We start from the raw sequence: 13,938 nt of genomic DNA, 5'->3' as shown, positions 1-13,938 counted from the left end.
AGGGTTTTGGCTTTGATGCCATGTTAATGGAAAAGATGATTTTGTATTTTTCATTTTCATTTTCATGAATACAACTCTTTAAATAGACTAAAAGGGAATAGCTGCTATGGTAGCTTTACAATTGTATCCAAACACATATGGAAGCTATACAATTGTGTCAATAATCAAATAAGTATGATAAATTTGATCCTAAAATCTCTATAGTAATCACTACCATAATAGCCATAATATTTATGACCATAATAGCTATGATATTCTGACCATAATAGCCATGATATTCTGACCATAATAGCAATGATATTCTGATCATGCTATTATGGTATTCTGACCATAATAACCGTGATATTCTGATCTTGAAATCTTTGAGATCATGCTTACCATAGTAGTCATGATCTTGACAACTCATTATGATATTCATTATGATTCTATGTTTTGTTCTTAACATATCTAAAGTTAAAAGATAATATGTATGAAGATTATCATACAAAGTGCTAATATGGTTGACATTTGTGAAATTTCATTTAATACATAAACATAAAACATATCCATGTATTTATGCAAATTAGTCATTCTGAATTATTCATTGGTTTATGGATTTGGATGTGGGCCATATTATGGTCAATCCCAACTAAATAAGCTATCAGCTATTGAATTATCTGTATTAGAGTATTTGGTTCATTTCAGTTATCAAATCATTGGGGGGAATTATTTATAGCCTTGTCGCAAGTGGACAAGGTCGCTTAATCTTACTTTATCATTATATTGTTATTTGAAACAAAATTAAGGATTTGAGTCGATATGTATTGCACCAAGTTGCATGATGGTAGTTCTGTCATTAGAAACCTGGACAAACATTGGTGGATCATGCACCCACCCTTGTGAAGTTGTATCCGCCTATACTCAAACCTCCTCAATCATATATTTTTATCTTAAAAATAAATGATGTGTTGCAAGGTTTGCCGTACTGGGCATACCATATCGCACCGGTATGCAATATCATAGTGTACCGACACTCGGTATGCCTCATTGTTTCATACTGTAACGCATATCGGTATTGTAATAGAATGGTACCGGTATGACTTCCAGTATCGAGACAGTGAACTTTGATGTGTTGCTCAATATGTGGTGAAGGGCATGGGCTGCATGTCAATAATTAAATGGACTTGAAGGAGATCCAAGCAACAAGACGTGAACATGTGGTCAACATGCTCGCTTGAAATAGTGGGGAGCATAATTTAGCAGAGCATGATCTTGGCATGATAAAGATGTAGCCATTAAATGTGGGTATGGTGGACAAGTCCACTTCATGACTAGATGGGTGCCATTGATGCTAGGAACAATGTTGTCAAAAGCAAAAGATGCCTGTAAGGAGATAGGACCACTATATTGCCTAAGGTGCTAGGTGCCAAAAAGGCCCTCATATGAAGAAGGCAAGATGATAATCAGTGAAAGTTCAATAAATGCATTGGAAATAAATGTTAACAATACAAACATTATAGGGTCAATTGCTCAAGTTTCCATTCCTTAAATCATAATAGCAATGCTTTGGTAACTCAAAAATCTCACTGAAAAAAATCACTCAGGTGGCTTGTAGCATTCACTTTGCCTTATTGTGACGCATACTTCACAAGAGCAATTCAAAAGGATCAATGTTATTGCAACATATTAGTTGACATTTTGAGTGAGATCTCTATGTTACCAAAGCATATTTCAGCATATAACTGCCTTCAACATTAAATATCATGTTTCACCTCCTTCAAAAATGCTAGGTTGAAATATCCTTTCCCATGACATGTTGTCAAGCAACAGTCAAAAATAAACCATTGGACACTAAATTGGCTTTAAAATTCAAACATGATAATGAAATACACTTTCCAAAACAAGTTTGATGTTTCTAAACAACACATAATATAACAAAGTAATCATTGGACATCCAAAAGTAGTCCTTCATTGATAAGACTCAAATAACCCTTAAACTAACAAAGTTCTAAAAGAAAACAAGATAGGAAAAATAATGCTAGACATTGCAGAGGCACTTGTACGAATGCCTCTTGCTTTGTCTCAACTCAAGTGCTTGAGTGTTGTCTTATTAAACTTGCATTGCCTAGGGATTTTTGAGGCATTCCAGGGCTTTCTTACGTTGCCTGAGCATGTAGGTGAGTACCTGTAACACCTTTAACAACATTAGCTAGGAAGTGAGAGAGCGCGAGCTCCCTTTTGCATGTTGTTGTTGTCCGTCATAAGCAACTCCTTATAGTAGAGTGTGGACTTGCTGTGTGGTTTATTCTTACCGAGTGCCAACTATCCTCTCCTTTTAACCCTTCCTTGGAATGGAGGTTTATCATTTTATCTGGTATTTTTCATCATTCCTACACATAAAGTACCAGAAATTTCTCTCTATTTGGTAGGAAAACTCATTGTTTGAATGAGAACCAACCTGCTTTTTCTAGAATTTGTGAATTTATGGAGGCAATGGAGCTGCAAATTGTGGTTCTCTAACAAATTAGTCGATGATAGGGGCCCCTTGGTCAGCGGAGGGAGTTGACCTATCATGTCATGAACCTAATTGCGCTCCACTTGTGAGCTTGGTGTTCTATTTGGTGCGAAGAATATCATATGTCTAGTGGGACTGACTCACAATATTAACAGAAAATGTTTATTACCTGTCATATATTGTTTTAAGAGTTTAGAAAGCATAATGATCATAAGAAAGGTACTTTACCATATGAATCCTTTGGTCTCCTTGCAACAGTTGAGTGTGGTGATTAATAAAAAAAATAAAAGGTTTAGTTTCTGCATATTCCCAGTCTTGAACTTTATGGAATCTGAAATTATAGTACTTTGTGCTATGAATCCTTCAGTCTACTTGCAACAGTTGAATGATTTTATTAATGTAAAAACATTTGGATTTATTTTATCTTGGGCTTCTTGAAATCTCCAACTAAAAATTTGGGCAAATTCAAAAACTTTACCACCTTATGATTTGCATGATGCATCACATAGAATGGATGTGTACTGAGATAGACCTTTATCTTTCAATGTGGAGCCCAAGTAGAAGGCAATCTTCTTACATATGCCACAGCAAAGCTTAGTATTGGGAATTCAGATCACTAATCACTAGTGGGTGTTTACTCTTGTCTACATTTTTCAGTTTATGTTTATTTTACTTAGTCCTTACTTCTTATGTTTTGTAAAGACAGTTAATATTGATTGTTAATTTGTTATTTTGATGACTTTGTATATTGGTTTATATCATGGCGGTAACCAGCCTCAAATTACAGTATTCTACAGGCATTACCATGGGAGAGGACCATCCCTGTTTTTCCATGGAATGCATTGATGCAAGATGACCTTTTATCCCAACATTCGGGATGGTGAATGCCCTCATTCCATCCTGGTCCATTTCCTGGTTCACCCTGTGCCCACACTGGGGAAGGTGCCTGCCCTTTATCCCAACATTCGGGATGGTGAATTGGCCCATCCCATCTTGGTCTATTTCCCCACTTGTCCTGCCCCAATATTTTGGAAGATGCCCCATCCTGACACTTAGCGATGGTGGGCCACCCTGTTGTCCCACTGGTATTTAGAACCTTTATACAGGAAGATAGAATAGTTCTATTGCATACTGACTACTTTGACATCTCATGTAAATGTTTAATCGCCAGACGTAGCCAATTTGGTCAATTCTACATAGTTGCAGTTTACTTTGTTTCTAGAAGTTGACAGTGGTGGTTTTGCTTTTGCAGAGTACTGCCCGTGAAGTTAAGCGTTTGGATTCCATAACCAGATCTCCTGTCTATGCCCAATTTGGAGAAGCATTGAATGGTCTTTCAACTATCCGTGCATATAAAGCATATGATAGAATGGCCAACATTAATGGTAAATCAATGGACAACAATGTTAGATTTACTCTTGTGAATATGAGCGCAAACCGATGGCTTGCCATTCGTTTAGAAACACTGGGAGGCATCATGATCTGGTTTACAGCAACCTTTGCTGTTATGCAAAACCAACGTGCAGAAAATCAGAAGGCTTTTGCATCAACAATGGGTCTGCTCCTTACTTATGCTTTGAATATTACCAACCTACTGACTGCTGTTCTGCGACTTGCAAGTCTTGCTGAAAATAGTTTAAATGCCGTCGAGCGAGTTGGAACATATATAGAATTGCCTTCTGAAGCTCCTACTATTATTGAAAACAATAGACCACCTCCGGGTTGGCCATCATCTGGAACTATAAAATTTCAAGATGTCGTTCTTCGGTACCGCCCAGAACTTCCTCCTGTCCTTCATGGCATATCATTCACGATTGAAGCAAGTGAGAAGGTTGGAATAGTTGGTAGGACTGGGGCTGGAAAGTCTAGCATGATTAATGCCTTGTTTCGGATGGTGGAGTTGGAAGGAGGAAAAATATTCGTTGATGATTGTGATGTTTCAAAATTTGGTCTTTGGGATTTGCGGAAAGTCCTAGGGATAATACCGCAGGTGCCTGTTCTATTTTCAGGTATGTTATTTCCAGTATCCATATAGCATATCGAGTTGAAGACAAATAGCACTTCTTGTTAAGATGTTGTAATAGGAAAGTTCTGAACATTATTTTTCATACTGAAAGAACCAGTGCATCATTGTCTTGTCTAGCTATGTCTACCTTTTTATTTGGGAGACTTTTACATATGATTTTGACTTCTTCTACAGAACATATAGTTTCTGATATGCTCTATTTGCATAGAATAAGAAAAGTTCTGGATATCCTGTGAGAGTAGTGATACCTTGTTTCTTCTAAACATCACAGATATGTTAGGTTACTTGATTTGTCTTTGTGTTGTTAAACTTAACTATCGCTATGAAAGTTCTTAGGTGATTGTGAAGTTAAAGTGAGGCTGGTTAGTTCTTCCAAGTTGGTTTTTTTATCTGCATTTTTGGATTAATAAAACCAAGATGTTTCCACTATTATCTCATATATCCAGAGCACAACATCTATTTTAACTGCTGGGACACAGAAACTCATGTATTTCTAAATTACATATGCAAAATTATAGGAAAATAATATTTTGTTCCCCCCATTTCTACAGACTGCACACTGTAGAAATGTTTTTTCAAGGAAAGATTACTGAATTGTTCATATGGCAGATCACTTTGGGTTTTTGATATTCCAAGCCTGTTGACTTAAATAGCCTAATGATTTTTGTTTTTGGATATGATTGGCTATTTGGATCATCAGTCACTATGAAAAAACATAAGATAGTTGTTTATGTCAACCTAAAAGTACACTTTTATAATAGCTGTTGGAAGTTATGGGTAAATTGCTCTGGATGATGCTGCCGATTCTTAAGTTCCTGTCACCTCTAGTTTGCTAGACGGTCAGATGCAAAGTTAACCCATTTTTTAAAGAACAAATGGGGAACACTTGAGTTCCATCAGTGTTCCTTATTGTATTCTTTAGGCCTACCTTTCCAAATTTTCATTCTGTTGCCCACATATGTTTCCAGGAACTGTGCGATTTAATCTGGATCCTTTCAGTGAGCACAATGATGCAGATCTTTGGGAGGCCTTGGAGAGGGCACATTTAAAAGATGTCATCCGGAGGAATCCACTGGGGCTTGATGCGGAGGTATTGAAATGCCAGCTTTTGTTGTTTTAGCAGTCTTTTATCTGGTTGAATAACATACATTTGCGTTGGCTTCATTATCCCTCTTTCTTTTTCCTTCACATCTTTTCATAAATTATGTCCGATATGGTAATGCACATCTTTATGTGGCATGAATATTGCAATTTTTTTTGTTGATGTGATGTGGAAATTTTGGCATAAAAAGAAAGCAAAAAAAGCTTTCAATTGTTCACTAAGCTATTTATTATATGAAGTTGTGGAATCATAAAGCAAAATGTATATTTTTACAATATAAGGACAACATACAATATTTAATGATGTCAGAACCTTTATTGGTTTAACATGTAAATATTTGAATTATATTGTTTTGATTTTATTCTGCTGGTGCCTATTGGACGATAAAAAAAATGCAGAATACATTCATTTGCTAATTATAATATTTTTTTCTTTTTTGTTGGTGATTAAGTAATTAGGCTCTTTCTGAAGTCTATTTGTTTTAGTCAATTATATCTTTAAAGATAGATTGACATGCTTAATATGCATTGATACAGATAATTGAGTTTCTTCTTTGTTCATCAAGTTAATTGTAAATAAGGTATTGACTTAATTCTTGGACCTTCCAATTTCCCAAGGTTTCTGAGGCAGGGGAAAATTTTAGCGTCGGACAAAGGCAACTGCTAAGTCTTGCTCGTGCATTGCTGCGGAGATCAAAAATTCTTGTTCTCGATGAAGCAACAGCAGCTGTGGATGTTAGAACTGATGCACTTATCCAAAAGACAATCAGAGAGGAATTCAAGTCTTGTACAATGCTCATCATAGCACACCGTTTGAATACTATCATTGATTGCGACCGTCTTCTACTCCTTAATGCCGGTCAGGTATTACTTAAATTACAGTTTTTTGCTATGTAATCATTTAGCTGTAGTAACGGCATGTCTCCATCCAAGTTCTCTTTCTTTTGGGTTGGACATATTAGTTGCATATGTTTATATTGTGTGCTTGGGGCAATTTAACATGCTTTTGAGTAGTTTCCTCGTTTAGGACTACAAAATTGACTTTATAACTCTTTTTGCGATGCTCTGTAGCGTCTATATAAACTGAGACTTGGATACTTTGGTAGACCAGGGGTTGACATTTATTTTTTGGCAAACAATGGAGTTGGTGGGCTTATAGACACCTCAGGCTTAGAAAGCTAGGTCTAAGCCATGTGGGAGATGTGTAAGTATATGCTGTCTAGACACCAAACATACACACATGCATGCACGCGCACACACACAGAATCTTGTACAAAGGGCATTATTGCTTTATTTGGATTATGTCAGCCATACCAGACGGATTAATGCCCAACTCTTTGAGGTTGGCTATGTAGATTCTTCTTCACCATTTATTCCACCAGCGCATACTTTGACATTGTTAGCTTTTCCAAATCCTTCCTCATGAGTTCATTCATATGAGGCCCTCTCTTCACATTTTTTTATCCTTGAAACTGCTTCAAATTGTTCTCCTAATGAGGGCCGCCTTTCATCATTGCACCTGCACATACCATCTTGGACGGTATGAATGTATTAATTCTCCATGAGTGCAATTCTCAACCTTTCTCTAATGTACTTGACTTTAACCCTTGTGGTTGACTTATTGGACATGCAAATCTATGTTGTAATGTCTGATGTGTTTGTAGCATGAACTATGTCGTCTCGTGGCATCAGAATGCTCTCATGATTCTATATATACTACATGCATATTCATGTATGTTGATGTGTACACCTGTTATTTTGTCTGGTTATTTTAAACTTGGAGCATCGAAAATCCCACTTTTGTGTTTCTTAATGAAAAGTTTGGGTAGGCGTTTTTGTGCAAATCAGAATTCCTATATCCATGACACCATGCTGTTTGACCATATCATAGCTTGTTTTATTATATTTTAACCTTAGTATTTTCATGTCCATGCTTTTCTGGAACAACCTTTCTTCTTAAGAACTGGTTTGGTCATCCAATGACAGTCTATGGTTCTAACTGGTGTCCAAAGGTGATACATCATCTGTACGTACTAAGCAACATGAATATCAAGTCCTAATATTGCTGATTGTTTTTCAGGAAAAATCATACGCCTTAAAGCTTCCACTTACAAAATTGTGAAAATTTGATACACAAACTTGTTTTTTTATCTATTATCTTGTTGGCAAGTATGTGAAGCGATTATTTGTTTGAACAAGTTGTTTGTGATAAGAGGGCAGGCCATGGTGCAATGGTAAGGTTGCTTAATTGTGACCTGGGTGTCATGGGTTTGAAACACGGAAAGAGCATTGCTGTATGAAGGGTTAAGGCTGGGTACATTTGACTGTTTGCTTGGAGCGTTTGGCACTGGATGCCCTTTTCTTTTAGTCACTTGTTAAAAAATGCTAAATAGTTAACTATGAATTCTGTCCTTATGAGGAAATAATGAAGCCACATGCAATCAAATTTCAAGAATACACATTAAAATGCTGAATGTCATCAGGTCAGATCTGCTTGATAACTTTCCCAATAGAATGCGTTGTTTTGTGTACTCATTGTGCTTGCCTATTATGTGTATGAAACCTGTAGGTCTGTAACTATATTTGCTTGTTAACATGTAAATGAGTTTCCTTGTTTGGTGCATGAGTTTTCATGAGTCTGGTTTTGTTTACTCAAGAGTAAAATTTTTTAAAGATTATGATTTGGCATATTTTTCCATATTCATTGACTATTTCTGCAGGTATCGGAATTTGACACTCCAGAGAGACTTCTATTAAATGAGAATAGTGCTTTCTCCAAGATGGTTCAAAGTACTGGAGCTGCCAATGCTCAATATTTACGGGTACCATCAGAATGCATTTCCTTTATATTCCTTTATTATTTTCTGAAAAATGATATTTTTGGATACTGATATCTTCTCCATACATGGTTTTATACCTAATTTTCCATGATTTACTAGATATATGATTTAAGTAGCAGCTTAGGAGACTAATCTTCTTTCTTACTCCTTTCTAACATAATAATTTTTGCCTTAAATTATAGTTTTCTTTTGTTTGTTTATTTATTTATTTTTTTTGATTTCTTTCATTTTACTAGTTCACATCTGTTCTTATTCACGATGGTGCCATAGTGCGATGGTAAGTTTGCTACAATGTGAACTGGAAATCATGGGCTTGAAACATGAAAATACCCTCTCGGCATGCTGGGGTAAGGCTGCATACTCTGACCCTCCCCAGGCGTCACAATGAAGGGAGCCTTGTGCACTGGGCCCCCTTTTTATATCTGTTCTTACTCAAAATATAGATTGAAGGAAGAAAATAAAATAAAATTTTGGTTACATTACACGGTGATGCCCCTTCAGTAATGAAATAGAAAAGAAATGTTTTTGTCAAAAAATGTGGGTGGAGGATCCCTTGTTACTGTTTGTTCTCCAAATAACATAGCATGGCTGACCTGCATGCTACAAAAATTGTTTGTTTCATTTGTTTATTCACAGACCCGTTAATTCCAAACCCTAAATTAAACTGCAGAGGTACAGATTATTGATTTCCACTGACTAGTTCGATTATTTGGATTCTAAGGAGTGACTTCATAACAAATTGAAATCTGTCTATTGTTGTAGGTTACTTATACACATACATTTACATATGCATATGCAATGCATGTATGTCTGTGTTTGCATGTGCGCATGTACGTATGATCCATTATGCGTAACCAAAGTTTGAAAATTTGGCAATTTAGAAGTGTTCAATTCTCTACGAAAAATGAAATAAGAAGCTGGAAAATAAATACTAGTTATGCTCGTTCCAAGTGTGTTGGATGAAATGTATTTCTTTTCCTTAAGCATGCTTTGTTAAGAATACTTGATTTATATTAAGCATAAAAAAGTACCTACATCATACATCTCATAGTTTATAACTTGGTGTGTTTTGTTAGCTATTTTCCAAAATTTTATATTTATACTCTTAACTTCAAATGTTGTTATTAAATTGACGATCGATGTATAAATTTTAATGAGTAAAACTTTTTATAATAATAGCAACATACCAAATTGAGAATTCATCATTATTTGCAGTAAATGATGTCATAAAATTATTACAGGTCTATATTAAGTCCCCCATATTTTATCATGTTTATAGGTATTTTCCTATTATTCAACTTTATTAACATTAAGCCATTGTTGTACTTCTGACCTATATCCAAATAATAATGTGGTCTCTAAAACTGCAGTTTAATGTTATAGGTGAAAAGGAGGCATTGCTTGAACGATTAAATCATATGAACTTGCGCTTCTTTGGGACAGCAAGGATAGAAGTGAGAAAAGGAGTGAAATAACAGGATATCTGGACTTCCTATGGTTGAAGATAACTGGGAAATTTATTCATGGGGATTGTAATGAGAGAAAGAGGTGGCTATTAGGGCCATTTGCACTGATTTTAGCCAAAAAATCTGTCAGATCTGGTAACAGTTTTGATGCATCCTGGAAAGTGAAACAAAAGGGAAATAGCTATTAAAGGGCATGAGAGTCTAGATGTTAAGAAGTAGGAATCTGCCATTCACAGTATCCCTTTTTAATTACTCCAATGGCCAATTTTGCTGGTATCATGACTACTCTGAATCTGATGACTGATCATTGAAAGATTTGTGCAGTCAGCTGGCTTGGTTATGCTGGCAGCGTTGGAGGGAAATATGAAAAGCAAAGAAGAAGAATAACACTAAACAACATATTCCAACTTAAATAACATCCTCTTCCAAATTAAAAATATTGAAGTTAGAGAGCAAAGAGAGGAAGAGGAAGATAAAGTAAATCTATAACATTTTCTTCCAACTTAAAAATCCCCTTTTATTGAGCATTATTATCTCCATTTTGGAGGATGGAGTAATTAGCTACTTATCAGAAAGCACAACCTAAAAAGTGAAGAAAAATCTCATTACATCTTCCCTTAAAATTCTAATTCTAATAGCTTTTCTAGATTCTTCCATATGAACCAAGGCCCTGTTGTATTTATTGGGTTTCATCTGATTCCAGTTGAAGCTCATGCAAGGTCTGAAATATTTCCTAGGTTCCAACAGCTTTGGCTGTATCATGTAACCTACTGAAACAATGCACCAGAATAGTAGAGCTGGAAGGGTAGGTCAGAAAGTACTCCTAAACAGCTATTCTAAGTCCTTCATATGGCCATTTGTCATTTTTTAGGCATTGTATCCAGCATTAGAAGGACATCTGAAAGTTCATAATGTTTCGAAACTCACAACCCTAGGCTTTGCAGTTTTTAGCATGAAATGATGGTTTCCTGGAGACAGTTTGAAGTAACTCTGTTTTGTATCAAATTCTTCTTATTTGTGTAAAATATCACATTCGAGAAATTTAGTGTGCCGAGTAAGGCAAATAACAAATATTTTTATGTATACAAATTATTCTAGGCTTATACTAGAAAAAGTTAGATAATAGAATGCAATTTTGATAATGAGCACTGTCATTTTTGCAACCTCATTAAAATGCCATTTAGTGAAAACTGTAAAACTGATTAGCTATGACATAATTGTCCAAAAACTCTACTTAAGCTCACGAAGATGGTTGTTGAACTTCTTACAATGGCAAACTACCATAACAGATACATACCTTATCTCATCTTGTACTAGTTATCTTGTTGAAGGATATCTACTCATGATATCTGGATTTCTGATCCACTCTTTCAATCATTCAGGTGTCTGGTTAGCATTTGGTCCACTAGTTCTCATCATCAACAAGATTCATGCATGCTATCTCCATTCTCTGATCACATACACATAATGCATAACATGTCTGCTTGTGTAATACACGGGTTTTTCCTATTCACCTGAAGCAATTTTACTTATCACAATATTCTGGCATAAATCTTGTTGGACTTATCTTTAATGGACTTTTTCCTCTTATTAATGTTACCTTTAGACCAATAACTTGACAGATTAACGAAAAAAAGAAACACATACCACCATTGAACATGAACCCCCATCCCAAACAACACTAAAAAAGTCTCATGCACATCGACATTGAACGAGATGTGCAGCCTAGTCTCATTAAAGTTTGGGCTTAGGTGATTCCTTTGAGGGGCTAGGTCTCCATTATTGCTATTAGGCATTTGGTGCTTTCTTGGTGTCATGTTCCAACTTTTATGTAGTTGTTACAACTAAAGGCAAATTCTTAAAAAAGATATTATTAGAATGGTACCTTTTAAGACTAAAAGTAAACAACTTGCCCGCTTTCACCTTGTTAAGATGTCTCTCTCCAACACACACATGACACAGCACGCATGCATGCTCTTCCGTGAGCACGTGCATGCACATACACAGAGAGATGGAGAGAGCAAGCAGGGCTGACTTTACTTATTCTCTTATTTGATGCCACTGAACCATTTTGATTTTATCATATATTTAAATAACTGTTAGCATGTATTCTAATGCCTGAGAAATTATAATTAACTGAGTTTGGTAATTTTCATTATTATCTTCTGTATCTATGTTAATGAAGCATTTATTGTAAGGTTTCTGCCTTCATATTTTCAATTGTTTTGCTTATTTATTGCATATTCTAATCTGTATCTATTCTCTTCATTGGAAAAAAAATCAACAGAGTTTAGTATTTGCGGATGCTGAGAACAGATCGAGGAGGGAGGATACCCAGAAGCAGGAAGGTCTAAGGAGATGGTTGGCTTCTTCCCGCTGGGCAGCTGCAGCACAATTTGCACTTGCGGTCAGCCTCACATCTTCACAAAATGACCTTCAACAACTACAGACTGATGATGAGAACAGCATACTTAGGAGAACAAGAGAAGCTGTTGTCACACTCCAGAGTGTTTTGGAAGGGAAGCATAATAACGAAATTGAAGAGACATTGGATCACTACGAGATCCCTAAAGAAAGATGGTGGTCATCTCTCTACAAAATGGTTGAAGGTAAATTTTCTCAATTACTGCACTTGTTAGGGAGACATTTGCATGAACCAGATCTAAATAGCAGCCCATTTTTTTATGACTTATCTGTAAGCCTGCATTATATTCAACATCACTCCATTAGACCTGATACCAGGTCTGGTTGATGTGTAGATTACTTTTAAGTATGTCCGTGTGCATGAATATTCATGTAAGCTCACACAAGTAGGTTTCATGTGGAAATTCATAGAGGACTGCAACATTTCTGTTAAAGTTTGCAGCATCTGTGGGATACATGTCAATCATGTTTGAACCATCCTTTCAGACGCACTATATATATTACTAATTGAAGCGAAACATTAACCGGTCCACTTGGTGGATTGTGATACATGTTAGATACTACAGTTACTGGCATTTTTCATGCGATGTTTGTTACTTTCAGGTCTTGCAGTGATGAGCAGATTGGCTCGTAACCGGCTTCAACAACCAGAAGATACTTTTGAGGACAGACAACTTGATTGGGACCATTTGGAGATGTAGGATGTGCGACCAACCAGATTTCCAATTTGAATATTGAAAACATCGGAAAATTTGTAGTGCTATAGGCCGTTTTTCCTGCTGGTGTCTGACAAGTTCATACAGGCATATTTTGAAACGAAAAAAAAAAAATGCTTGATAAAATGTACACTTGACTAAATTTTGGTAGTGGTCGCTCTCGGCTCTCAATCGTGACTGTCGGGAAATGCCAGTTGTAGCTGTGACAATAGCAGATAGACAATGCATGTGCAAGAACTAGTTTGGTAGTGATCTCGTTCCCTAGAAGGTGATAATGCTTTGTCTCTTAATGATTCGCGGAAAGCGTTGTCAGGACAAAGATCCAGAGATTGCTATCGGAAAATATGATATATTTTATAAAAGTTATTATTATTATTATTATCTGGACTGCGTGTAGCCCCTTTCTTTATAGCTCAATTGCATATAAAGATAAATGTTTTTAAAACAGGATCTCAGCTTTCCTTTAATATACCACTATTTATTGCATTGCTTCTGATTTCTCCTTACTCTTGGACAATTGGAGCTTCTAATGTCATAGCTATGCTTCTCACCATTGTAATTGTCAAATTCCAACTATCATCATGATTGTTGGAATGAAGTTCTTGATTCAATTTTTAACACTAAGGCAACAATGTTAAGAGGTTCATTTCACTAGCTAGAAGCTCCAATGGTATGGAGGGGAAGTAAGAAGAAACGTAATAAACATTCCATTCTGATTAATGAAAAGCTAAGGGGAATATCTCAGGTAAAGCGACTATTACATCAGACCTAGTAATCTTGAAAACTAGAAAACTACGGAGAAACTATCTCTCTAAGGACATGTTTGGATGATTGGATCTAAAATTTTATAGGATTCGTAATCCAAGCATAA

General features: G+C 35.9%; 1 protein-coding gene across 2 annotated transcripts in view; it reads left to right on the top strand.

The window, feature by feature from the left end:
• Positions 1 to 13,319, top strand: part of LOC105033279 (ABC transporter C family member 2) — an 83,265-nt gene extending 69,946 nt beyond the window's left edge. For both annotated transcript variants that reach the window (XM_010908014.4, XM_010908015.3), the window contains exons 24-29: positions 3,747 to 4,503; positions 5,489 to 5,610; positions 6,240 to 6,485; positions 8,342 to 8,443; positions 12,215 to 12,536; positions 12,955 to 13,319. In XM_010908014.4, the coding sequence (XP_010906316.1) occupies positions 3,747 to 4,503; positions 5,489 to 5,610; positions 6,240 to 6,485; positions 8,342 to 8,443; positions 12,215 to 12,536; positions 12,955 to 13,052 (1,647 nt within the window). In that variant the 3' untranslated portion in view covers positions 13,053 to 13,319. The remainder of the gene's footprint in view (positions 1 to 3,746; positions 4,504 to 5,488; positions 5,611 to 6,239; positions 6,486 to 8,341; positions 8,444 to 12,214; positions 12,537 to 12,954) is intronic.
• The last annotated feature ends 619 nt before the right edge of the window (positions 13,320 to 13,938 follow it).

Source organism: Elaeis guineensis, chromosome 5 (assembly GCF_000442705.2).
Source record: "Elaeis guineensis isolate ETL-2024a chromosome 5, EG11, whole genome shotgun sequence".
Taxonomy (NCBI): Eukaryota; Viridiplantae; Streptophyta; class Magnoliopsida; order Arecales; family Arecaceae; genus Elaeis; species Elaeis guineensis.
This window is presented reverse-complemented; position numbering and strand designations above follow the sequence as displayed.